Raw genomic sequence first — 24,751 nt, forward strand, 5'->3', positions numbered from 1 at the left:
TCTAAGTAACATCCACACCAATGAATGCCAGGTCCAAAAGTTTAACAGCAGAAGATTGAATTGTCACAAGATGGTTTAAATGTTATTTACTTCTCATGTCAGTTTGATTGAAAGTGTGTAAACAGAGGCTCGGCGGTGGCTGAGTCTACCGACAGGGGGCGACACAGTGCGGTTATAACAAGAGAGCGACGTCAATTAAAACGGCGACAGAGAACGTAAACAGGAAGTCGAGGGAAAAAAACGAGCGTATCGTGTGTTTTAACATTTTAATTTTATCATTTTACAGCGGATAATCTTTCCCGCGTACTCAAAAACTCAAGATGGGGAAGCGACAGCACCAGAAGGATAAAATGTAACTACAACAGTTTCCCGCGCCTCTGAATCGTGCTTCTTTTTGTTGTTGTTTTAGCTAACGTTAGCTTCCGGCTAGCCACCTAGCTAAACTAACGTTAGCTTATTTCTGTTGACAGTGTACTTTTAGCAACTTTTGTCTGTGTTTGCTTCATTATCTTTCCGCGGTTTTTTTTGTTTACCTGTGCGATTTATCCTCCTCGCAGGTACATCACGTGTGCGGAGTACACACACTTTTATGGAGGAAAGCGGCCAGGTGAGCTGATATGCCGTCCAGTTGAACTGTTTTTGTTTCTGTTAAACATAAACGTTGATTAAATCTATGAAGTTGGGTGTATTTAATAGTTGTCTTACTTCCAGCACATTGTTTACACGCTGTTACAGAATCTGTTTTAGTTGCACTTGTACAATAACGCTTACCATCATGATAGTTTGTTTACTTTGGTTATTTTGGATGAGCATCTATACAACTTCATGCTGTGGTTTTTATTGCACCGATTACACTTTCTTATTCATATCAGCCTGTATCCACATTTAACAGCTGCAGATTACATCTACAGTCACTGAAATTAACTTAATATTGAATCAAAACCTCAACAAACCCTGATTGTTATCATTGGTGTGGTTGAACTTTAAAGTTTTAGGCCGTGGCCCCTCAAAATCATTTGTGTTTTTACTTTTCAGACATCCCACAGTCAAACTTCAGACGGCTTCCATTCGACCACTGCAGGTAACAAGAGACTTGTTTTCCATCAACAGGAGATTGCACATTACATCTTTCAAAATGGTGTAGTTGTTGTTGTTGCGCTGTTTTGCCAATACTTTGGTTGAGATTAAAATTCAAAATCGTTTTCCGTGTCTCATCTGACTGAAACAATTTTCTCTGAAACTTTTCAGCTTGTCCCTCCAGCCGTTTGAGTATCCTGTCTGTACTGAGGAGGGAGTCGTCTTTGACCTGCTGTGAGTAGTGTGTGTCGGTTACATTTTGACTGTGATGGACGGTGATTATGACCATATCTGCTGTGTGAATTATTTGTCATCTCGACAGTGATCACAGTAAACAAAACTGTCCACTTCGCAAAGAAGTTGTTCCTATGTTTGACGTTGAAAAGGAAAGAAACGAGTGTGGCATCTCGTATGCAGTCGTTTGCCGCCTTCTCGTTGGACCTAAAAGGCCAAATCTTTTCTACTTTCTTTTAGGAGCATTGTTCCATGGATTAAGAAGTATGGTACTAACCCGATCTCTGGAGAGGTAAGGAATCGGTGATGCTCATCACGTTGTAACTCATCCAGAGATTGCTCTCATTTACAAACCTGGCCAAAAAATGGTTCATACCCATCTCTGGACAAAGAGAAAAAATGTTTCTGCTGTAGAGGAAAACTATGTTTTTTTTTGTTTGTCTTCTTCTTTCTCACAGAAACTGGAGGCAAAATCCCTCATCAAACTTAACTTTGCCAAGAACAACGATGGTAAATATGCTTGTGTTTTAATCACGAATGAAAGAAGTAGAAACTAGTGGCATAAGAAGTTGATTTTTGACTGGAGTAAACATCGGCCAATAGTTAGGTTATAAAAAGTCAACATCAGACTATTGCTGGACTAAAAATGAAGGAAGATGTGAAAGATGTGTGATTTAATTCAGCAGAGAGTATATTACATTCTCTTTCTGTTTCAGGAAAGTATCACTGCCCTGTTCTGTACAACGTCTTCACAAATAATTCCCACATTGTTACCAACAAAGTCACTGGGAATGTGTTTTCCCATGAGGTTGGTGAACTCGCACTCTTTCGCAGAACTGCAACACAAAACATTCTCTAAAATTACACACATAAAGATGATATTGATTTCAGTGTCGTGTCATATTTGTTTACTCAGGCTGTTGAGCAGCTGAATATCAAGACCAAAACTTTTAAGGATCTGTTGACTGATGAACCCTTTGCCAGAAAGGATATCATAACACTGCAGGTAGGTTGTTACTTTATTATTTATTATTGCACATTATTTAACAAAAAGTGATTTTAAATCTGATGATTTTTTATTTAATTTTTTTGTCAAAGGACCCCACAAACCTGGATAAATTCAACGTTTCCAACTTTTTCCATGTGAAAAACAACCTGAAAGTGCTGGATCCAGGTGAGCTATCGGGCAAATTAACTGTTTGCTAATTCTCGTCGGGAAGTTGACGCGCTTACACCGCGTCCACCCTCTCACTTTCCCTGGTTTCTTGTTCAGATGAGGAGAAAGCCAAGCTGGACCCGGCGTACCGCTTGAACAGCACCAATCTGGAGACCAGGGAGACCTTAGCCGAGCTTTACAAGGACTACAAGGGAGACCAGCTGCTGGCTTCCACCATGAAGGAGCCAAAGGCCAAGAAGACAGACAAATTAAACGCTGTAAGCTAAACTTATTTAAAAGCACAAGTTAGTGAAAAAACCTATTTCCCATAGCTGTATAGCAGTTAAGGTTGTTTATGTAAGTACAGTGTTTGGAGGACTAGAACACAATGAGGTGGCTGAAAAAGCTTGCAATGCATAGGTGAACTCTCACTAATATCCCATTAATGGCATCTTACATTTCTCTAAAATAATTAGATCCCCTTATTGCTAGAAGACCAGATGGTAAAAGATTATGGTGCCCTCATGGACCGTGCGTAAAGCTGGAGGAACCCTTTTCATCCTCAGTGTGGTGGCTTCAGCCGTCACCATCTTAGCACTGTCAGACTCCTCCCTACTCCAGGGCTAATTAAAAAACATAAAAAAGATCTTCGAGGTAGAGCTGTAGCGAACTCAAGCAAAACTCACCCGTGGCCTTTCTCTGAATTATGCATAACTTTAAGCCTTTATATAATTTAAACGGGCTTTTCTTAGAGCTCAGCTTTGTTTGGTCACTTGTCTCGGATCTTTGTGATTTGCACTTGATGTAATTTATAACCTCTTAATTATGTCCGTGTTGACTTTGGCATCAAAGGTCGTGCTTGATTTTGAAAGCTGCAATTTATTAAAACATGCCCAAAGATATCCTTTTAAGGCGCTTTTTTAAATGCACATAGTCTTGAGGTGCCTTTAGGCCACTTCTAAGGTCAAGATGAACTTAAATACAATTCAGTCATAGGTTTATTTATTTTCTTTATGAATAACTTATCAAAACATTATATATCAGATTTATTATTATTATTATTATTATTTGTGCCTCTGCAGCATCTCAAGAAGACACGTGTAAGTCTTACTCTGAACACAGGAGGGAGCCAAACAATTAAAAGTAATACGCTGACTGTATTGTGGGCGACAAGACAAATGACTGCATCCATAAACTGAACAAAGACTATTTCCAGTGATGCAGGGAGGATAAATAATATAATACAATGACAACAATAGAGGAGTTCAGACAAATGTTTGAAAAGAGACAAAACCCAGACAGTGAGAGCACGTCAGGTCAGTACATGAATGATTGAGTGAGAAAGCCTTGTTTAAATATGCAGCGAGTTTATATTTTTCATCTTAAAAGTACCTCCTGTTCCTTTCCTATACCGGCTCGCTCTCAGTCATCATAAGTGGAGTTTAACAAACGCACTTCAGTGCAGCAAGGAAAGGCCAACGGCGGTTAGTCACATTAGCGCCGTGGCTCTGTCCTTGAATGACCCGGAGATGAGGGCTGATTCGGTTTAAACAGCGTCTCCTTTAGCGTCGCCGCTCTCCGTCGATTCACAGCCGAAGTGACGCTCTGACAGCATCTGAGAGAAGGGGGGGGGGGGGGGGGGCAATATAGGTCAGACGGGGTGCACAAGGTAAAGTCTGTGCCTTCCTGCGCCTTCACGTGAACTGGAGCAGAAGAATGCTTAGCCGCGACCGTGGAGGAGACTTGAGCATTTGAAATCCATTTTCACTTTTTCCGCTTTTCATCTTAACGGAGTTGTCTTGACATAAATAACTCCGCCAGTCCTCCGGTATTTTTAGGTGCATGTTACTATTTAATTGATGTTCTCAAATAGCCTTAAAGCATCTCCACTACTCCTTAATTATGAGATGGGAGAGACCTCTTTAGGCTTGGGTGGGGACTCTACTCTTAATCACGTAGAATCTGTAGAATGTAAACAGGAGACGCAAAGAAAGTGGAAGAACTTCGTCCTATTTAATGAGGAAGTTTCTGCCTGTTGATTGAATACCTCTTTGTTTTTTTCCCCTCCTCCTCAGGCCCACTACTCCACAGGAAAGGTTTCTGCCTCCTTCACGTCCACAGCCATGACTCCTACAACAGTACACGAAGCAGGCGAGTGAACATCTCAGACATAAACACACAGATTTGCAGCTTATTTTTTGTTTGCTTTAACCGCTGTTCATCCAGGGAGCACTTGCTCGTCACGCGGGCTCTTTTTGTGGCAAAGTGCGGCTCGCACAGTTAAATGCGGGAGCCGCTCGTCTCGACTGCTTTCTTCTCCTGTCAGCCGCCCGAGCTGCTCCATGGGAGAGATTTGCTGTTATGCAACTGTATAGTAGGTTCAGTTCGCTTCAGACGGAGAGAACAGCGTCTGGATTTACTGACCTAGTTCGGCTTTCCGGAAAAGGATGCATTCATATGCTGTGTATACATATGAGGTGCTAGTAACAAAATACAGAGAGTTTTAAGATTGTTAAGAGGCGATCAACGTCATGCATAGACCTAAATACCGGCCTGCACTGCACCAGAGGCACGGAGGGGTTTTAAAGGTCACAGATCTCACCTGTGGCTGAGCTGAGACTCAAGCAATCAATAAAAATAAAAAAGGTAGTTTTTCAAGCAGCTTAATTTGCCGGCTACAGTCGTAAATATTATCATTTACAAAAGACACATCAGTGCAGCGTGCGTGAATGCGTGTTCCTCCGTTACAGATGCCATCGCGGACGACACCGTGCGCTACCAGTACGTGAAGAAGAAAGGCTACGTCCGCCTGCACACCAACAAGGGAGACCTGAATATCGAGCTGCACTGTGATAAAGTAAGGACACATGCACAAACGTAAAAGCAGATATATTGTGTTGAACAAAAGTCTTCGTCATCAACCCTCAACTTCATCGTTACATGATAAAATTACAAGGAAAGGGGAAGTTTATGTGAAATCGTGCATCGTGTCGCTGGCAGGAAGTGTTGGAAGGATGTTGAAACGATAAAACTTTTAGCAGTGAATATCATTTTTAGTGAAAATATATCATCTTTATTAATGGGTATTTGGAAATCCAACCAGTAAATAATAATTGTAATAGTTTTATAAATGGAGCTTGGTGTTTTTGGACCCCGAGGCTGTGATTCAGTCTTGGTTCGATTTAATTAGCTGGCTCTCAAAAAACGTTACTGTGGCGTAGCTTCGGCCTGAGCGGACGGTTAAATTTTATTCAGGATGACTCATCCGAAAGACAGAAATCAGCCTCTTTGCCAGTTTTCCATCTTGGCAGAAGCGTGTTGCTTGTGTGACACCTTGTTAAGGTTACAAGACGTGGGAACTCCGGGAATGCATTTCCTCCCTGGTAACCGAGCGCTTTGTGTGCTTGGTTTTCATTGGCTTCGGAGCCAACGAATCAGAATAATAGGGGAGGGCGCGGGGGGGGGGGTGAGGGGGGTTGCAGCGGTTATACGGCCTGCCCTCTGTGCCCTGCATCCTTCCCTCCCCGCCCCACCTTCCTCCCCGGTGGTTTTCACACAAGATTGCAGCTCTATTCGTGGCCTGCTGTTTATGAATTAATGAGTGCCACCTCACTGTCACATACGCTCTCAGTCACACAGATCCACAGCCATCCGCCCCGTAAAGTGCCCATTTGCTCACCCGGCTTCGGACGTGTCAGCCGCCCCAGCCTTTTTATCGCCGATCAGCCACAACATTAAAACCACTGACAGGAGAAGTTAATAACACTAACCACCTTGTGACAATTCAGTGTTCTGCTGGAAAACCTTTACACCTGGCGTTCATTTGTGTGGATGTTACTTAGACATGTAGCACCCACCTAGACCAGACCAGGCACCCCCACCCCATACCAATGACACTCCTTGATGATCCCCAAAAACACTTTAGGAACTCAACAAAACATGAAGAACAGCACAAGGTGTTGACCTGGCCTCCAAATTCACTAAATCCCAAACTGATCAAGTATCTGTGGGATGATTCACAGCCTCATAGGACCCAAAGGCCCCCTCTGACAACATTGTGTTCCCAGACACCACAGGACACCCGCAGAAGGCCCATGTCACCACAAGGGAGACCTACACAATATTAGGAAGGTGGTCATAATGTTATGCCTGATCGGTGTATGTCATCAAAGAAGGTTACAACTTTATTATTTTATTCATATCTGACAGAGTAAAAAGTAAGAAGACAAAGAAGTAACAGACGTTGTTATTATTAAATGTTTAGACATGTCTAAGCAAATTAAATTATGTCTTTCAAGCTCTCATGTTTTGGCTGATTGTCTGGGAAACCGAGAGTGAATTGGGACATTTTCTGCATTTTGTTTTTTTTTCCTTTCCTTTCCTTCTGCGTCAGACCCGCATTGTTTCCATGCTGACATCACTGATTGCTGACTATTTCGGGTAGCAAGGCATGTTTCTAAGTCGAGTTGCATTTCAAACATTCTCGGCCTTCGCACACAAAAGAAGAGGGACACAAATGGATTCACAGTCAATTTAACGTCATTACCGGGCAGCAGGAGTTTGTCACAGATGGAGATGTCTTAGGTAAAAGTTTCTGGCAAAAAAAAAAAGAAGGAAAAAAAGGAGAGCTTGTATATTTCGTGCATTTTATTCATAGATGCGCTAGTAATATGTTGTACCGGATAATTTATCACCTGATGGCTGTTTTTTTTTCCTGTTCTTTTCCATTCCAGAAATCAATTTAAAGCCTAAAACTGTAGAAACCAATCATTTTTTTTTTTTTTTAGTCTAGTGGTTTAAAACAATAAGCCTCTTTGTAGCTTTGAAAATCTTGGGATTTATGACAGAAGGGGGGAAAAAGAGGCCGAGCGCTGAACCCCGGCGGCAGAATTGAGTCGTAGGTGGAAATAAGACCAGTAGAGCTTAGAAGAACCTGTCACACAGCGGGGGGGAAAATAAATAAATAAAAGCCAGGGAATAAAAATAGGTTTTACGAAAGCATCTGGTGATTCTTGGAAACCACCAAGCATTGTTGCCAAGGGGGGAAAAAAAAAGTATGTTTCTCACACAAACACAGAAGTGTTCCTCAAGGCTGTTGACGTTAACAACACTGGACCTGACCAGAGAGTCATAGTCGAAGCCACTCCTCCCGCTTAGGGAACAAACGCTGCCTTATTCCAGAGCCTGAGTCGGTCCGCTCCTGTGAGTAGGTGTGTTGTAGTGATTTACAAGATGCCCAAACATTTTTTATCACCCACCTTCAGCAATCCAGATGTTTTTTTTTTCTTTACCTCGAGAAAACAGCTTTACAGGAGGAGTACTAAGCCTGGCTTCGAGCTACGTAGATATGTCAGGCCGCCCCAGGCAACAGATGAACTCCAGTTCACTGCAGACTTCTGTGTGTAACAGACACTGTCGAAAAGGGGTCGGACAGAGTTGAAAAAGTGAGACTGTGTTTGTTTACGTGAATGGAAATCTGCAAATGCTGTCAGTCTCCTCTGCTTCCTCTGCGCCGAAGCCGAAATTTGAACCTTCCTCTATAGCGACACGTGTCCAGTGTATTCTGACTCTCTCTCTCTCTGTAGGCAAATACAGACGAGGGTGATGTCTGCGTCGCTATGAATCAGTCACTTCTTTGGGGCCTTACAGATTTGCACAGTTTAATCTCTTTCGCTGATGAGTGTTTAAATGTAGTACGCTGCTGCATTAGTTTTATTTAATCACCTGTGGTAGCAGTGTCGAAGCCTCTCGTTCTGAATTCACATCAGCGTCAAAGCTGTTTGAGGATAGATTTCTTTGGCAATTTCATTTTAAACATGCATAATGATCATGTTTTGGCTTTTCCCAGTCTGCTCTGTGTGCGTTCCGGGTGAATTTTCTTAGAAATTACAGAGCAGATGAATTTATTGACACGGAAATGTGTTCATAAATGACTGTGCTGAAAGTTGAAGATTGGTTTATGAAAGCCAGAATGATGCTTCTGTGTTGGTTCAAAGACATATGAATGCTGTAGGTACTTGTAGGTACTTGTAGGTACTCTATAGGTGTAATATAGGTGCAGCGTAGGTTTGTTGTTTACGCCAAAGCCTGTACCATCTCCTTCTGTCTCCTACGTGCCTTCTCCTCAGACCTGCTGTGATTTCAGTAAAAGTAGATTCAGTGCACGTAACTCCCCATTTATTAGCTCCAATTAGCTTCAACATGGGCCCTTCTATTCCATTTGCTATTGTTTGAAGTATATAGAGAAACTCAACGCCGGAGCAGTGCCAACACGCCAGCTCACAAGTATAAATTCAAGTGTAAACAGCGCAGGCCACTCACGTTTTACTCTCACTTTCCTTGTTGCTGTTTCTCACAAAATAAAAATAACAATATCTGCTCTTTTCAGGTTCCCAAAGCTGGAGAGAATTTCATCCGTCTGTGTAAAAAAGGATACTACGACGGGACGGTCTTCCACAGGTCCATCCGGAATTTCATGGTAATGATTTTGACCTACTGAAATTACTTTTACTGCGTCGGAAGCAAGCTTGAATTTCTCTGCTTGCTTCTGATTCCCTCTTCTCTTCCTCATCTTCCGGGCCCGTCTGAATCAGATGGGTGCCCTCCACATGATCTAGGTTCTGCTCAAGGTTTATTTTCTGTCAAAAATGAGTGTTTTCCTGCCATCATTACCTTAGTTCTTGCTCTGGCTTCTTTAAATTTAAACCAAGGTTCCTGATGAAAAAGGATCCAGCCTGTTCGACTATTTATAAATCCTAAAATATAACGTGTCGCCACATTTTTTGCCACCTTCTTCTTGAGTAATTACTGTCTATTGTGCACTTCTTTTCGGAATCCATAGGCGGTAGACCGCATTTATACCAAATTATGCGATACAGAAACATTTGAGACCCGGAGGACAACAGAAATATTCAAATTACAAGATTTTACTTCTTTGAAATCCTTTCAAACTCAAACAATTCACACTTTTCCTTTCAACATCCATCAGCACAAACATTAAACATCCTCCCATCTAGTCTGATAGGGGGGTTAGAGTTCAGATATGTGCAGTAGTTATGAGCCAATACTCAAATTGCTCATTAAGATCCAGAAATAGAGGAGCGGAGATGCAAAACTGGAAATCTGGACTGGAGCGTTGTTTTGAGCTGAAGATTGGACAAGTTATATCGGGTGCTTGGTAATAAAAGAAATTGCAGTACTCAGATTTGCATGTAATAAAAATACGAATGAAAATATTCGCAAATCTAATCTTTAGAGTTTAGAAGGACGGTCTTATTACTGGAAATGTTAATGGATAAATAAAGTATCTATCCAATCTAATCTAATAACCACACACTCCTTGTTATGCCATTTTATATGGAAGTCAGTAATTAAAGTCTGAGAAATCGAGATAAACTAAATATATGTGGGTTTATTCTCCATCACTGACTGATTAGTTTTCCTACTAAATGTGAATGAAAATATGAAGTAATTAAACAGTTATTGTTTTATTACCAATTACGTCTTCTGTTGATATAATGATGTATTTTTAGTAGATGCTAATCAGTAAGTACAATCCTTTTTCTTCCAGCTCTTCATCTGAAGCCTCTTAACAAAGACTGAGAATTTAAAAATGACAGCTCTGTGATCAGCCGCTCCTCTGTTTATTTCAGAGGTGCCGCTCCCATAATTAAAGTGGCTGTGAGAGTGGACATCTGGTCTCAAGAGGGCCCTTACCTTTTTTTTTTTTTTTTTTTCTCTCATTCCGTCCCGTGGTTTTCATGCACAGTGGCGAGCTGTGAATTGTTTATCCGTAATTACCGCGCCACTTACGGCTTCGACTTATCCTACACCGCCCGAAAGAAGAGGAGAGGTAGCCTTGGAGAGAGTCATTGCATAGCAACAAATGCTTTAAAAGCAACAGGGAACGGAAGCGTGTTTCTCCTTTTTTATTTATTTATTTTTTAACGCTGCAATTCATCAGGGACGTCTGGCTTCGGAACACCCTGAGATTTAAGGAATTTGTCAGTTTTGCTTTGAAGGCGCGACAGGCTCAGACAGTAAGGAGACATGTTGACTTGTCGCGGCAGGGGAAGCACAGGTGTTAAATTTACTTCCACTTACAGGAGGTCCTGGGTTATGCATTGCTATCATGGCTTACTGGGGCACTGTAATGGGCCTGAGCCATCGTTAATACAGCCGCGCTTTCCTGGCTGTGACAAGTCAAACAGTCTGTTGTGAAGCAGGCTAATCGTTGAGCGCTAAAATAAAACGGCTGTTTTACACATGAACCTGGGACTTCTGCGTCTATATTATGTTGTAGTTTCTTTGCAGAAAAGACTACCATTCATTTAGTACTTCAGCCTAAAAAATGGTGACACTAAACTATATCAGGGATAATATTATGACCACCTTCCTAATATTGTGCAGGTCTGCAAAACAGTTGTGACTCATCTGAGAATGGACATGGGCCTTCTGAGGGTGTCCTGTGGTGTCTGTCAACACAATGTTGTTAGTGGGGGGGGCCTTTGAGGGGAGGGGCCTCTGTGGATCATCCCACAGATACTTGATCAGTTTGGGTTCTAGTGAATTTGGAGGCCAGGTCAACACCTTGTGCTGTTCTTCATATTTTTCTTTAGTTGTTCCAAAAGCGTTTTTGTGCGTGTGCCTGTGTCAGGCTGCATCCTGCTGGGGATGGCTGCTGCCATCAAGGAGTGTCATTGCTATGGGGTGGGGGTGCCTGGTCTGGTCTAGGTGGGTGGTTCATGTCTAAGTAACATCCACACCAATGAATGCCAGGTCCAAAAGTTTCCCAGCCGAACACTGAATTGGTGTTTACCTGATTTGTGTTTTTCATGACCATAAATCTCTATAAGAGGCAGAAAGTAGCATTTCCACTAGTTCAAAGCCTTCTGAAAGTTTCTTCTCCAGTCTTACTTCTGATGCGTACGGCTTTAATTAGTTTTAATTGTTGTGTTGGTGGTATGAGGAGGTAGGTTCAAACTACACCAACATACCAGTGGCACAATATCCTGTTTCCACCTCGGTGCTTTTTCCACCAAACACAGGCTTCACCAATGTCAACACCCTTTTTTTTTTTTTACTTTTTTTATCTTCCCACACTATCCGTTCATTTTTAGTGTTTCCTTTCACTCAATTGTTCTTCATTGTAGAAAACATGGCTGCACAGCAACTTGAATACAAACAAATGCTAAACATTCAGATAATAGATCTCCTGCAGAAACGGTAAAAAAATACAGACAGGGCCATGCTCGTGAAAGTTTATTTATTTATTTATTTTTCCCACAGAAGAACTTGTGTGCAAAATCCCACTGTGGAAACACTAATAGGCAGGTTGAGCCCAAACAATGAACAATAGCGGCCAGTGTCCTGGAAAGCTTTGACTGTGGCTGCTGCAAAGAACATGACTCCAGGTTGGGTGTCTGACAAAGGCTGGGACTAAACGTTATTGGACTTTATTTTGTTTTTAATTGTTTAGTTTATCACGCATCAAGAAGTAGTGAAACAATGGCATTCACAGTTTATCCAAGGGCGTTGCAGTAATTATTTTACTCGTAAAAGCAGAAAAATGCAGCAGAGCAATGATTAATGTATCATATAAAAAGTTGCAGATCATTCATCTGTAATTAATTGTGGTTGGTTTCGAGTCTCGGCTAAACATTTTCCCCGAAATGTTTGCAGAACAAGCCTTGTCTTTCAGCTTGCAGCCATTGTCACTTGAGTTTTTATTTATTTTATTTATTTTCTCGCCCCCAGATTCAAGGAGGAGACCCCACTGGAACCGGCACAGGTAAGACGAGCACTGCACTCAAACTACATTTTGAATTACATAACGAGTCTTTGCTGAATTATTAATTGTTCCTTTTTGGAAAGCATTGCGTAAATACCGCCTGCAACTCAAGATGCAAGTCAGGAGTGTTTCTAAAAATACTCTGTGAAGACACACACACATAAAAAGACAGAGGTGATGTAGATAGCAGAGGGCTGATGTTAGGGTACAGACTGAGGGGGGGGGGGGGTGTGGTGAACAACCAATCATCAAGCTTACTGTGTAATTTCCATGCTTTTAGAAAACAGTTTTGAATGCAGCTATGTGTAATCAACCGCCGGGCCACACACAGGAAAATTTCCTACTTTCGCCTGGGCCGTGCTGCTGTGAGAGTTTTACAGCACAATGTGAGCTTTGTGTCCGTGGGCGTCTCTCTGAACACTATGCAAAACCCATCCGCCGTGACGGATTTATGAGGTGCAGAATTTCTGGCCTGTAGGTAAAATTTCTCCTCATCACCTGCACTGAACAGTGTTGGCACAGAGCTCGGGAAGCAGTGCTGCTCTGGAGCGATTAAACCTGCTGCAACTTGTACACCTTTAAAATTGGCTCAGAGTAAGTCAACAGACATATATTGATAATTATGACACTTAACTTTCTTGGTGTGGTAATGAGCCGCTTCACTAAAATGACAGAAACTACCCTTGACGTGTATTTTAGTGTTTTAATTCCGTCCAAGTCCCATCCACTAACATGGAGGGGGCGGAGCTTATGACATATATACTGCAGCCAGCCACCAGGGGGAGCTTTACTCGCTTTGGCTGGTGGTTTTAAACAAGGACACAAACTTTAAAGATATAGTGCTCACGTATTTTTATATTTCATATTGCTACTTTGCCAAAAACTTGAGCTTATACTGTTAAACTAATTTAAGGACATTTTTAAATTCACATCAGCGGTAGTTTGCTGCAGTTTGATTGATCGTTTAACTCCTTAGTGAGAGTGAATATCCTTCCCGCTCCTCCTCCCTTCATTTACCGTCCAGTCGTGCCGAAGTAAAATGTCAGTGAGTTGATAAATTATGCAAAAATGCCACCGAGGGAACTTGACGTCCTCAAAACGTAGCATACATTCACAACATAAACACTCTCACAGAGCACATACAGTACCTTTTTATATGCACACACCGCTTCATGCACGTACACCAGCTGGCAGGACAGCGAAACGCACCTCAGGGCGACAGATCCTCTCCCCCTGTCGGGAGCCAATGAGCTCCCGCGGTGTGTGTTCCTGTATACTCATCATGATGATTCTTAATGATGGAGTCAGTCTGAATAATAACTCACAGCTGAAGGCTCTCAACGTGGCTCCGTGTTCAAGGGCAAACCGGTCTCCTGCTTGCCGTGAGAATGCACAGAGCCTTGTGTCTGCAGTGGTGCAGTGATTTAAATAAATGGAGCTTCTCTGTGTTGTTTTCGTACAAACAGAACGGATGTGACCATCTTTCACATGATTCAAATGTAACTCTGATCGCGGTGAACTCCACAGTGAACTTCTGCTTCATTCTGCTGACATAATAGTTTGAAAGAACAGAGACTTTATCTTACTGGCAAAAAAAAAATATGTTTCCGTGTTTTTGTGACAACATTGTGTCTAGACCGATCAGCCACAGCATTAAAACCACTGACTAGAACTAAGTTTATTAGCTATGGTAGATGTTTTTCATACCTAGACAAGAAAATCCTCCATATATTGTTGTGTTTCTAACTAAATAAGATTCTAGTCCAGCATTTAGCTTTAAGGATATATATCTATATACATGTAGAGATATATGCATGTAGAGATATACACCAATCAGCCACAACATTAAAACCACTGACAGGAGAAGTGAATAACATTGACCGTCTTGTGACAGTTCAGTGTTCTGCTGGGAAACTTTTGGACCTGACATTCATTCATGTGGATGTTACTTCGACATGTAGCACCCACCTAGACCAGACCAGGCCCCCCCACCCCATAGCAATGACACTCCTTGATGGCAGCAGCCATCCCCAGCAGGATGCAGCCTGACAGACACACACACAAAAAAAAAACATGAAGAACAGCACAAGGTGTTGACCTGGCCTCCAAATTCACCAGATCCCAAACTGATCAAGTATCTGTGGGATGATCCACAGAGGCCCCTCCCCTCAAAGGCCCCCCCACTAACAACAATCTGTTTCCAGACACCACAGGACACCCTCAGAAGGCCCATGTCCATTCTCTGATGAGTCACAACTGTTTTGGAGGCAACCTACATAATTTTAGAAAGGGGGTCATAATGTTATGCCTGATCGGTGTATTTATGCAGGTGGACATTGTTGTCACTTGCCATTCTTGTTACGAAAAAAAAACTTTTGTGCATCCACTGCACTGGCCATATTGAATTAATTTGCTTCTCTCTGTGTTTTTTTTTGGAATCGCTGAAACCTGCTTTCCATTTACAGTTATGTTTACATCAGCTAACCAGTTCCTGTTTCCTGTCATTTACTTGTGTTTTGCTGTTCTCTCAGGCATGTTAAACGCTGATGAGTGAAATGATTAGAAATCCGCTTTGTATAAGCTTGTGTGCATCACATCTGCACGACTGTGTAGCGGAGTGGATTTTATCTTCTGTGCATGTATGTGTGCTTTTATTTTTATGCTCGTGCAAGTGGAGCTCAAGATGCAAGAAAAGGAAAGGGGCCGCTCATCAGTAGCGCCACCAGTGGTCACCTGTTAAATACGACAGAATCTGTTTAACATGAAGCGTATAGTTTTCACTTTTTTAAACAATGAAATATCATTTTTGTTGCACAATGTGTGCAAAACTGTGGCACTATGAACTGTACATCATATATAAATTTGAGCTGACAGTATAGAGATACCCCAGCAGGTATTTTGCAGGACTAACATTGGCTGTTGAACTGGACTGAATTAAAAAACCAAAGTGTTTCTATTATTTAGCCACTGACTAAAAACACATGTTGGTACTAGAAACCACAGCCTCAAAAACGAAAACTCAGTCGGATTAACAGCTCTCAGTTATTGGAAACTGATGCTGAGTAAGAAGAGATAAGATTTAGTGCAAGACCTTCGTATTCGAATGCAGTCCTTTTGCCTAGTGTACCTGATGAACAAGCAGGTGAGCTGCTTCTGTTCCGTTAAGTATCCCTGCATGCAAAGCCAGCGAGTCTGCATAGTAACCAAGACCGTGAAAGCTGCACGGAAACTTCCATCACCAGTGTTATTAATCGCTCTTGTGCTTTTCTTGTTGGAACACGTCTTAAGTGGTCAATCCTGGGGCTAAACTACCCGTACCAGACTCATTGTTTGACGTATGATTTGAGACAAGTGTCCAGCAGTTAATGATTTCAACCAAAGATTGTGCTGAAATATAAAAACTACTGCTGCTTTTAGTGGGTTATATCCACATTACAATGTCTTCCCTGCGGTAGTGATCAAAGAAAATGGTTGTTAGGGACTGACTTATTTCTCATATTCTCCTTTTGCCTCTCTCTTTCTTTGCGTTTCCTTCCTTCCTCCCTCCCTCACGCTCTTTCTCCATTCCCAGGAGGTGAATCCTTCTGGGGAAAACCCTTCAAGGATGAGTTTCGGCCCAACTTATCCCACACCGGACGGGGTGTTCTCAGCATGGCAAACTCGGGTCCAAACACCAACAAGTCTCAGTTGTAAGAAAAGCTTTTCGAAACTCTTGAACTGTTCCTCTGCGGTAGAAAAGTCAGCCGACAGAGAATTAGACGCCCCAACAGCTGGATAAGACGAGAAAAAATGTAGAAGCATTGTGGTATTTACTTTTTTGTGTAATTTTGGAGATTGTTATATTATTAAAAAGTACATTTGGATGTAAGAACTATGTTTAATACACCATCCTAAAACAATTTTAGCTATAACGAAGTAATAACGTGTTATAGACAATTTATTATCTTCATTACACGGCTTAGAAATCACATAAAACAGTGTTTGGTGAGCTAAATTGTCACCTTTAAACGTGCTATTTAATCGTTGTTATTGCAGATCATTTTGTGCATTTACTTATTTGTACTAAAGGATTTTTATTTCTTTTTTTTCTCAGCTTCATCACTTTCCGATCGTGCGCCTACCTCGACAGGAAGCACACAATATTTGGAAGGTAAAACTCGATTCCTTTTCGAAGCCACGGTGTTTCGCTAGATTTATGCTTTTGCATCAGCTCCAGGCTGCACCCTCGGCCGTAGCCAGACATGAAACTACACGTCACACACAACGCAGGCCGCGACTGTTATTGCTCCAACCCACATTTCCTTCTCCACGTCTCCGAGTGGCCGGACAAGCACAGAAAATTCTCCGTCTTCTCTCTGTCTTTTCCCTTTTCAGTGAAAGTCACTTTTATTCACTTTTATTTGTTGCTTCCAACAGCAACATGAGCCACTTGGATGTAAATCTCTATGTAAATCCATTGCAGATGTAAAAACCAAGCTTGCTGAGTAATTTATAAGCTTTTGGCTTCGAAGGTTGACAATCCTGACAGACACGTCAGAGGTTGTTGTCGTTTATACATCTTCTTTTTCTCCTTACTTTCTGTCTCTTTCTCACCCTCTTAGTTCCTTTGCAGCATCGCTCAGTGCAAAGAGAATTGTGACTTCCCGGTCTGACTCGCGGCCAAGAACGAAGTGAAAAATTTAGTAGACGCTGAATCTAAACTGATGGCTCACTCTCCCTGCTGAGCTGAGCTCGATCTTAAATGGTTGTCTTTCAGAGACAGCCTTGGCTGTTTTTCTAAAAATATTCAGACTGCTGCTTTCAAGTGACTGATTCTTCACATGGTCAGCACACTTTAAAAAAAGAAAATCTGCTTTGACCTTGCATCCAGCTTTTTATACTCTCCAGACTGTAGTCTTTGCACATTTAATGGCCCCGGCAGTGACAGTCTACTTAAGCTGATCTACGCATTGTGTCAATTGTTCAGAGTGTAGACACCAGGCTTTAAATTTGCCAGCTGACTTTTCCCCTACTAATCTCAAAAGGCATATTGGCTTAGCCTTTGTGTGGCAGATTTGGGGGCGACATAAAAATTGAGATGTAGAGATTGTGCCAAACTGACACAGTACTCTTTGGTGACTATGTAAAATGACACTGGAAACAGGGCTGCACCAATTATTTAGTTTAGTCTTTGAATGAAAGGGGAAAACAATCCAAGGAATTATCTTAATGTTTTTTTTCTGGTTCAGACACACACCGATCAGGCATAACATTATGACCACCTTCCTAATATTGTGTAGGTCTCCCTTGTGCCTTCAAAACAGTTGTGACTCATCAGAGAATGGACATGAATGGCCTTCTGAGGGTGTCCTATGGTGTCTGGCAACATGATGTTGTTAGTGGGGGGGTCTTTGAGGGGAGGGGCCTCTGTGGATCATCCCACAGATACTTGATCAGTTTGGGATCTGGTGAATTTGGAGGCCAGGTCAACACCTTGCACTGTTCTTGATGTTTTTTGCCAGGTCCAAAAGTTTCCCAGAAGAACGGTGAATTGTCACAAGATGATCAATGTTATTCCCTTCTCCTGTCAGTGGTCATAATGTTGTGGCTGATTGGTATTTGTGACAAAGAATAAACAAAACAAAATTTGATAGAAGTAGCTGGAATAATTAGTGTAACTAAAGAATAGTTGCAGTGATTATTTAATGATTTGATTGGATATGATTTCTTTACATAACTTTTAGACCCTTTTTGTGCAGACAGCTATGTTGGCTTTACGTTTCAATATTGCTGCTTTTGTTCTGACTAGATCTGTATTGTACTGAAAAGAATTTCCAAACCACTTAAACATCTTAAAAAACTTGCCAGAGTGTTTGGATCTCTGAGAGAATTTGAGAAATGGGCCTCAAGTAAAACACGTGTTCTTTAAAGCGACCGGCTGATTGGGATTGTGTTGTTGAACGAGGCTGCTCCTCTGTTTATTTGAACATGTGGAAGCCGAGGACACGTGGCCTGCGAAGCGTCCCCTGCAAGACTATTGGGTGCACTGCCTGTGTTTGTTTCTCTGCGTCTGTTTTCACTCTGCACATCGTAACCCCCCCGTAGGAGCAGCTGGATAAAGAGTTTGGAGTTTAAAGAGTGGAGTGAGAGCAACTTCTTAAAGTGGTCTGCACCAGGGGAGTCTCTAGCAGATCGCCTCTTGACCCTCACCATTTGACAGACTCTATATCTTCAGCGGTTCCCTGCTGTGTTTACACCATAAAGCCAACGATAGCGGCGACTGCAATAATGGTTTTTTTTTTACTGAAACTCATGTTCACCGTTATCTGAGGGAATATGATGAGGTCTGCACAAACCCCTGCGCCAGTAAATGATTTGCTGTGAGAACCAAACGTGACATGTTTAGACGATTGAACATGCATTTTTTAATACTTGCTTGACGCATGCCTTTGGGGCATATTAACTTCAAGGTTAGGTTCAGTCAGGTTGCAGCTGTGAAGCGTCCATTAATGTGAACATGTGACAACGAGGAGTTGTTGTTGTAGCGATGCAGAACCTGCAGCTCTCTTGCAGTGAATTTTAGCTGCATAGAAGACTTGTCATGGTGACAAATAAAAGCCAATGTTTTGCTTTGTCTCTCTTTTCCAGAGTTGTTGGTGGATTTGAGGCACTCACAGCCATGGAGAATGTGGAGAGTGATCCTAAAACAGACAAACCAAAGGTAGGAAGTAGAAATAGTTCAAGGCCTAGATTAACTTTAAACGGCATGAATCAGAAGAAGAAACACCATCTTTAATTATAGCCGACACCCCTGTACGGAGCAGATCACAAAGAGCAGCCGTGAGAGTATTCTGACCCTGACATGAATGATTTCGAGGTCAGGTGTGAGAGAGCACTGACAGACGAGTTTGTCCTTTCCAAACCAGAAAGTTTCTCATTCTGTTGTTCTAAACTAAACCGCATGTTCAGACGGTAAAGGCAAAATATCCACGATGACCTGAGTCCGCCAACATGCACAGCAGCTATGGAACACTTAATATCTGCTTGGCAGGATGATTTAGTTAAAGTTTACAGAAGAGCAGTGGAAGCGAGCCTTTAAAAAGATTCACAGTGCTTCAATCTGTGCATGGCACGGCCTTTTGCAGTTCATATACCGATCCTTCGTGTGAACGTTGCAGGCTTGCACTTGCATCATTAGCTCGTTGCATCTGGAGCAGCAGCCCAAGAGGATCTCAGGTTATTGGAGAAATATTTTTCTGAGTCATTGATTGAGATCGTTTTGATGTCAGGTCTGGTAGTTACAGATGCTTGCAGAGGGAATGAAATGGTGTTTCTCTCTGTGCAGACTCAATAAATAGTAAATAAGCTGACTTAGTTATAATAAGGGAAAGAGAAGAGATCCTTAACCACCACCTGTGTGTGTGTGTGTGTGTGTGTGTTTATTGACCATTTGTTGGCCTTAACATAACATTGGCAGACATTGGAATCATTTTTTTCCATCAGTTTTTCTTTTGCATTTTTGATTAATCACAAGTAGTGACTAATAGTAATTAGTTTCAACGCTAACTAAGTCTGCAGGTTTTTTGGGGACTTGGCAAATGCTGGGAGCCCTCAGGTTGGTGGTTAGGGGACCAATCAGAAGGCCGACAAAAGCCTCAGTTATTATTGTTCTGGGATGCCAGCAATCACTGTTTTGTTTAAAAGAGCAAACGGTGTTTTGAGCCTGCGAACAGAAACACAAATTGTAATTTCCAGATGTTTTATCCAATGATAGATTTGCTCATTTGCCGGTCATTAAACGACGCCTCTCTGTTTAACAGTCGGAGATCAAGCTCATAACTGCGACCGTGTTCGTGGACCCGTACGAAGAGGCAGATGCTCAGGTTTGAATTTCAATTATTATTTTTTTTCCAATGATACTTTTACAGATACACTTCTACAGGTAATGATTGCGCGTTCTCTGTATTTGAACGCTGCCTCGTTGGAGTTTTTGTGGCTCGGTACTGCAGCACATTTGACTTTAAACACAGCTCCTGTTAAGTATATTTGAGAATGTGCACATAAATATTAGAAGATACTTGGATAGATAGACACTTCGATAGATAGATAGATAGATAGATAGATAGATAGATAGACGCTTCGATAGATAGATAGATAGATAGATAGATGCTTTGATAGATAGATAGATAGATGCTTTGATAGATAGACGCTTTGACAGATAGATAGATAGACACGTCGATAGATAGATAGACACGTCGATAGATAGATAGATGCTTAGATAGATAGATGCTTTGATAGATGGATAGACGCTTTGATAGATGGATAGATAGATAGACGCTTCGATAGATAGATAGATAGATAGATGCTTTGATAGATAGATAGATAGATAGATAGATAGATAGATAGACGCTTTGATAGATGGATAGATAGACGCTTTGATAGATGGATAGATAGATAGATAGATGCTTTGATGGATAGATAGATGCTTTGATAGATAGATAGATAGATAGACACGTCGATAGATAGATAGACACGTCGATAGATAGACACGTCGATAGATAGATAGACACGTAGATAGATAGATAGATAGATAGATGATAGACGCTTTGATAGATGGATAGATAGATACGTCGATAGATAGATAGATAGATAGATAGATAGACACGTAGATAGATAGACACGTAGATAGATAGATAGATAGATAGATAGATGGACACTTCGATAGATACTTAGATACTTAGGTATTTAGATCAAAAGTCAAGTCACACAGATACTTAAATAGATATACACTTAGATAGGTACTTGGATAGATAGATCCTCAGACTCGGATAGATACTTATTCTGGTCATAATACCCATGCATATTTTCAGACAACATGCTGGAGTGTCCTAGAGCAAGATGCTTAATTGCCCCTGGTGTGTTCAGTGTATCCTGCACACCGTCACAAAAACGATCCTTGAGATCTTGAAACATGTTCTTTTGGCCAATATCTGACAACACAGAGGAGTTCTGTCTGTCTGTCCTCTGGTGATATGCACCCCTCAGGGATTCACGTGATTTCTGCCTCTCAGATCGCAGCAGAGCGAGAAAAGGAGGTGCAGAAGAAGCAGCAGGAGGAGGAGCAGGCCAGCATCTCCCTGACGAAAGCCAAGGAGGACCAGGCGCCAAAGACCTTCAAGCAAGGTGTAGGGAAATACATCAACCCCGCCACAGCGTAAGGAAGCACGCACTCGCATGCTGATTACTGCACCCACCCCTCGACTGGCACCACTGTCCTTAAATGCTGCATAAGCACAAACCTGAAGCTAAAGTATACAGATTTATTTTTATTATTTTTTTTATGCTCACTTACATCAGATTGCAGAAAGAAAACATGCAGAGAAGAAACAGGAAAGTAATGAATGGATGATAAAACATGATTACATAGCAACACAGAATGAGAGGAAACATAATGTGCAAAATTGCCAATTACAAAGAAGATTGCCAGTTCTCCCCACAGGGATAATTTAGGTTTATTGTCCAGAACTTATTTTTTTACCAAGCTCAGGAACATTGTGTATTAAGGTGTGATATTGCAGCATATTTCATTTTACTTCTGCCTGTTTTGGCATCATATGTAGAGCAGCTTGCACCTTAATAGCTGACGTTGTCCAAAAATAATCTGGTATTAATAGAGATTCAAAACAACGACAGATTCTTGTAATATTGCACTGTATTGGTAGAATTAATTTATGCTTAACTGCGGTTTCTTCCAAGACAAGACTCCGGATCAGTAAAGTAAACTATAATAACCGTGTATTAGCCTGTAGCATTTGTCAGGAAACTACAATTACCGCAACACGAGGGTGCATTAACTGAACCGAAAATGTGTGTTTGGAGCTGATGAGGCTCCCGATAAACTAATCCACCTTATCCCTTCCTATCATCATGTTGCGTTCACGTTATTCTGCAGAGCGTGTCAGGGTTAATGCCTCCATTAAGGCTTCTGAAATAACAGCCCTTTCGTTTTTTTCTAGACGGTTAAATGTAATGTTGGCATGTGAGCCGCTTGTAGCTTGTTTTATTTACGGATATGATGCGAACGGCTGGATGTTAGAAACATGTTCTGCCAGGGTGGAACTATTAACTGAATGAGAAGATGAGATAAGTCTTTTATTTTGAGATACAAGCACATTTTAGGCCAGTTACACATGAACTCTTTTAATATTACCTTGCTTAGCAACAACTTCTCAAACAGAATCATGAGCAACACATTAGAGCAAATAGGTTGATTAGCAGCAACCTGCTCAACTCCGAACAGCTGAGAGGCGAAGGAAACGAGGGGCTGTGGAAGAAAGACGTATCAGTCGGCTAAGGACAAGGTTTGTGCAGAAACTAGATGCGACACTTGTCATGTGAGCATCACAATGCAACACTGTTGACTTGAGATCGTCACGCTGCCTTCCGTTGCCTCTGCCTTTTCACAGTAACTTCACTTTTTGATCTCGGATCAAAGATGTGGTTGAACTTAACAACAAGTTCTTGATGATCATAATTTAATAATCTCCTAACTCCTGAGAGGAGGATATCTGCCAGTTAAGCTGCTAAATGTTCCACTGTGTTAACCAAGCAGGAAACCCTAAGACAGCCGCCTCCCACATCACATACATCTAGTTGAATTGAATTACAGGAAAGTAACAATGAAGGTTTTTTCGGTTTCTCTCATGTTTCCACCCCTCCTGGAAAGAGTTGTCAAGTCACTTAAAGTTCACCCCACATGCACAGAAACAACAAATGTATTCCAACCAGAGAGAAACTATTATATTAATAGATTATCAAAGGTTTGTGCCATCCCTCTAAATGTACAATTTCTTCCAGTTAGGTCTGTCTGTTCTGATGATCATAATGTCATGATCATAATAACACAAATAATCATGGGAAAAATGCATCAAAATCTAAGTCTGCCATATGTGCAACACACACAGGGGGTTGAAACTGCGTTACTCAAAGATCCATGGTGCAAACAGCTAAACACTAAGCTAGAAATAGAAAGAAAGTCTATACATAAAAACTGATGCAGCCCCTGAGTTTAGCAAGTTGTCTGTAGCCGCTTGTCCTCTGGAGGGTCACAGGGGAGCTGGAGCCTATCCCAGCTGTCATTAGGCTAGAGACGGGGTAAACCCTGGACAGGTCTCCAGTCCATCACAGGGCTAACACAGAGAGACAGACAACCATTCACACTCAACACTTACAGCAAATTTAGAATCACCAATGAACCTAACGAGCATGTCTTTGGACGGTGGGAGGAAGCTGGAGTACCTGGAGAGAGTCGGCCAATGGAAATAAGATATAAAGCCAGTAAATAAACTTTTAATGTACATGGCCACTAATATTCCACTAAGACTGAAGTCAAAATTCTGAGATTTATATATTTTCACTAAGAAAATGGAAAGAATGAGATGCCCCAAAAAACAGTAATAAGAGGGAATACAGGCTAAACAAAAAGAGATCAAAGAAAAGCCATAATGTACAAGAGGAACTAGATAAAACTTGGAGGTCCTCATGTCTTGATAATCCTGCTTCTCTTTCAGAAAACGTTCAGCAGCTGAAGTTGAAAGTGGACCGTCCACCAGTGGAGTGGCAGCCAAGAAGTCCAAGGGCAAGACCAGCTTTGGAGACTTCAGTTCCTGGTAGCACCAGTACGTGCTCAGCGTTTACCAGTCTGTGTGTTAACTGGACAAGCAAAAATGTCTTTCCTTCATACTTTTATTTTTTCTATCAGTAGTGTTGGCATCTTGTGAAATTTAAATTAAAGCCACTTTTTTTTTTTTCTTTCTCCAGAGTGTTATCTCATTTTGTACATCTTTCTTCAAAGGCTGAGTGGTGACTGCTAATTTTGAGACTGTTTTGGTTCGTGTGACGAAGCAGCAGCAAAGATACGGGCTCTAACAAAGAGGAAAAGCCACTCAGAATAAGAAGTAATTAATCTTATCTTCATCATCCTAGACAGTCTAATCGATAGCTGGGCTAAAACCGTCTCATCAATATCTTTGGTCCTTGACGGTTGAATCGGAGTTTCAGGCTTTGTGGACATGATTATCTCCCAGCATCAGACCGTGGCGGCCGCGAAGAGCCGGATACCTTTGACTTCCAGATGGTTTTTGATCTCATGTCCACACCAGTCAGATGGACATTTTAGGGCCACACTGAAAATCCATATTCTTGAATGGCTACAGCTACATGGACGATATTCATGTAAATGCAACTTAACCGTTTACATAGATGCTAAATAAGTCATATGAAAAGATGCACTTTTCAAGCTCTGAAACATCAGTCTGAATAAAACCTATTGACATGCTGGAAATAAAACAGAAGAAGAAGAAGATGATAATAAAAAAAAAAATGGAGCCACGTTTTCATGGTCATGTTTTCAAACTCATTTTCCGATCTCCACATTTCTTTAGAAGCTAAACTCGCGGCTCCATATAACAACTCCAGTTTATTCTTTTGTTTTATTACAAAGAAGAACATTATGG

At 41.5% G+C, this 24,751-nt stretch overlaps 1 protein-coding gene across 2 annotated transcripts; it reads left to right on the forward strand.

Annotated features, from left to right (window-relative positions):
- The first annotated feature begins 214 nt into the window (after positions 1–214).
- ppil2 (peptidylprolyl isomerase (cyclophilin)-like 2) lies at positions 215–24,751 on the forward strand. Of its 2 annotated transcripts, XM_084550713.1 has the most exons (21): positions 215–352; positions 558–607; positions 1,036–1,081; positions 1,249–1,311; positions 1,552–1,603; positions 1,770–1,821; positions 2,028–2,119; positions 2,228–2,317; positions 2,410–2,485; positions 2,585–2,745; positions 4,543–4,618; positions 5,218–5,324; positions 8,856–8,945; positions 12,224–12,257; positions 15,829–15,946; positions 16,351–16,407; positions 18,885–18,957; positions 20,057–20,119; positions 21,308–21,450; positions 23,807–23,914; positions 24,057–24,751. In XM_084550713.1, exons 1-20 carry the CDS (start codon positions 321–323, stop codon positions 23,907–23,909), a joined length of 1,578 nt encoding a protein of 525 aa, XP_084406839.1. In that variant the 5' UTR covers positions 215–320; the 3' UTR covers positions 23,910–23,914; positions 24,057–24,751. The 2 variants fall into 2 exon arrangements, with proteins under 2 accessions (XP_084406839.1, XP_084406838.1); XM_084550712.1 differs by lacking the exon at positions 24,057–24,751 and having other exon boundaries at positions 23,807–24,043.

The sequence above is a fragment of the Chelon labrosus genome, assembly GCF_963514085.1.
Source record: "Chelon labrosus genome assembly, chromosome: 9".
Taxonomy (NCBI): Eukaryota; Metazoa; Chordata; class Actinopteri; order Mugiliformes; family Mugilidae; genus Chelon; species Chelon labrosus.

What these genes read in the sequence shown, in the direction of transcription:
- ppil2 (XM_084550713.1), top strand. Translation starts at nt 321, where the DNA reads ATGGGGAAGCGACAGCACCAGAAGGATAAAAT. An exon ending in GGAATGTGTTTTCCCATGAG is followed by an intron (nt 2,120 to 2,227) that starts GTTGGTGAACTC and finishes TTGTTTACTCAG; the next exon opens with GCTGTTGAGCAGCTGAATAT. An exon ending in CCCCACTGGAACCGGCACAG is followed by an intron (nt 12,258 to 15,828) that starts GTAAGACGAGCA and finishes CTCCATTCCCAG; the next exon opens with GAGGTGAATCCTTCTGGGGA.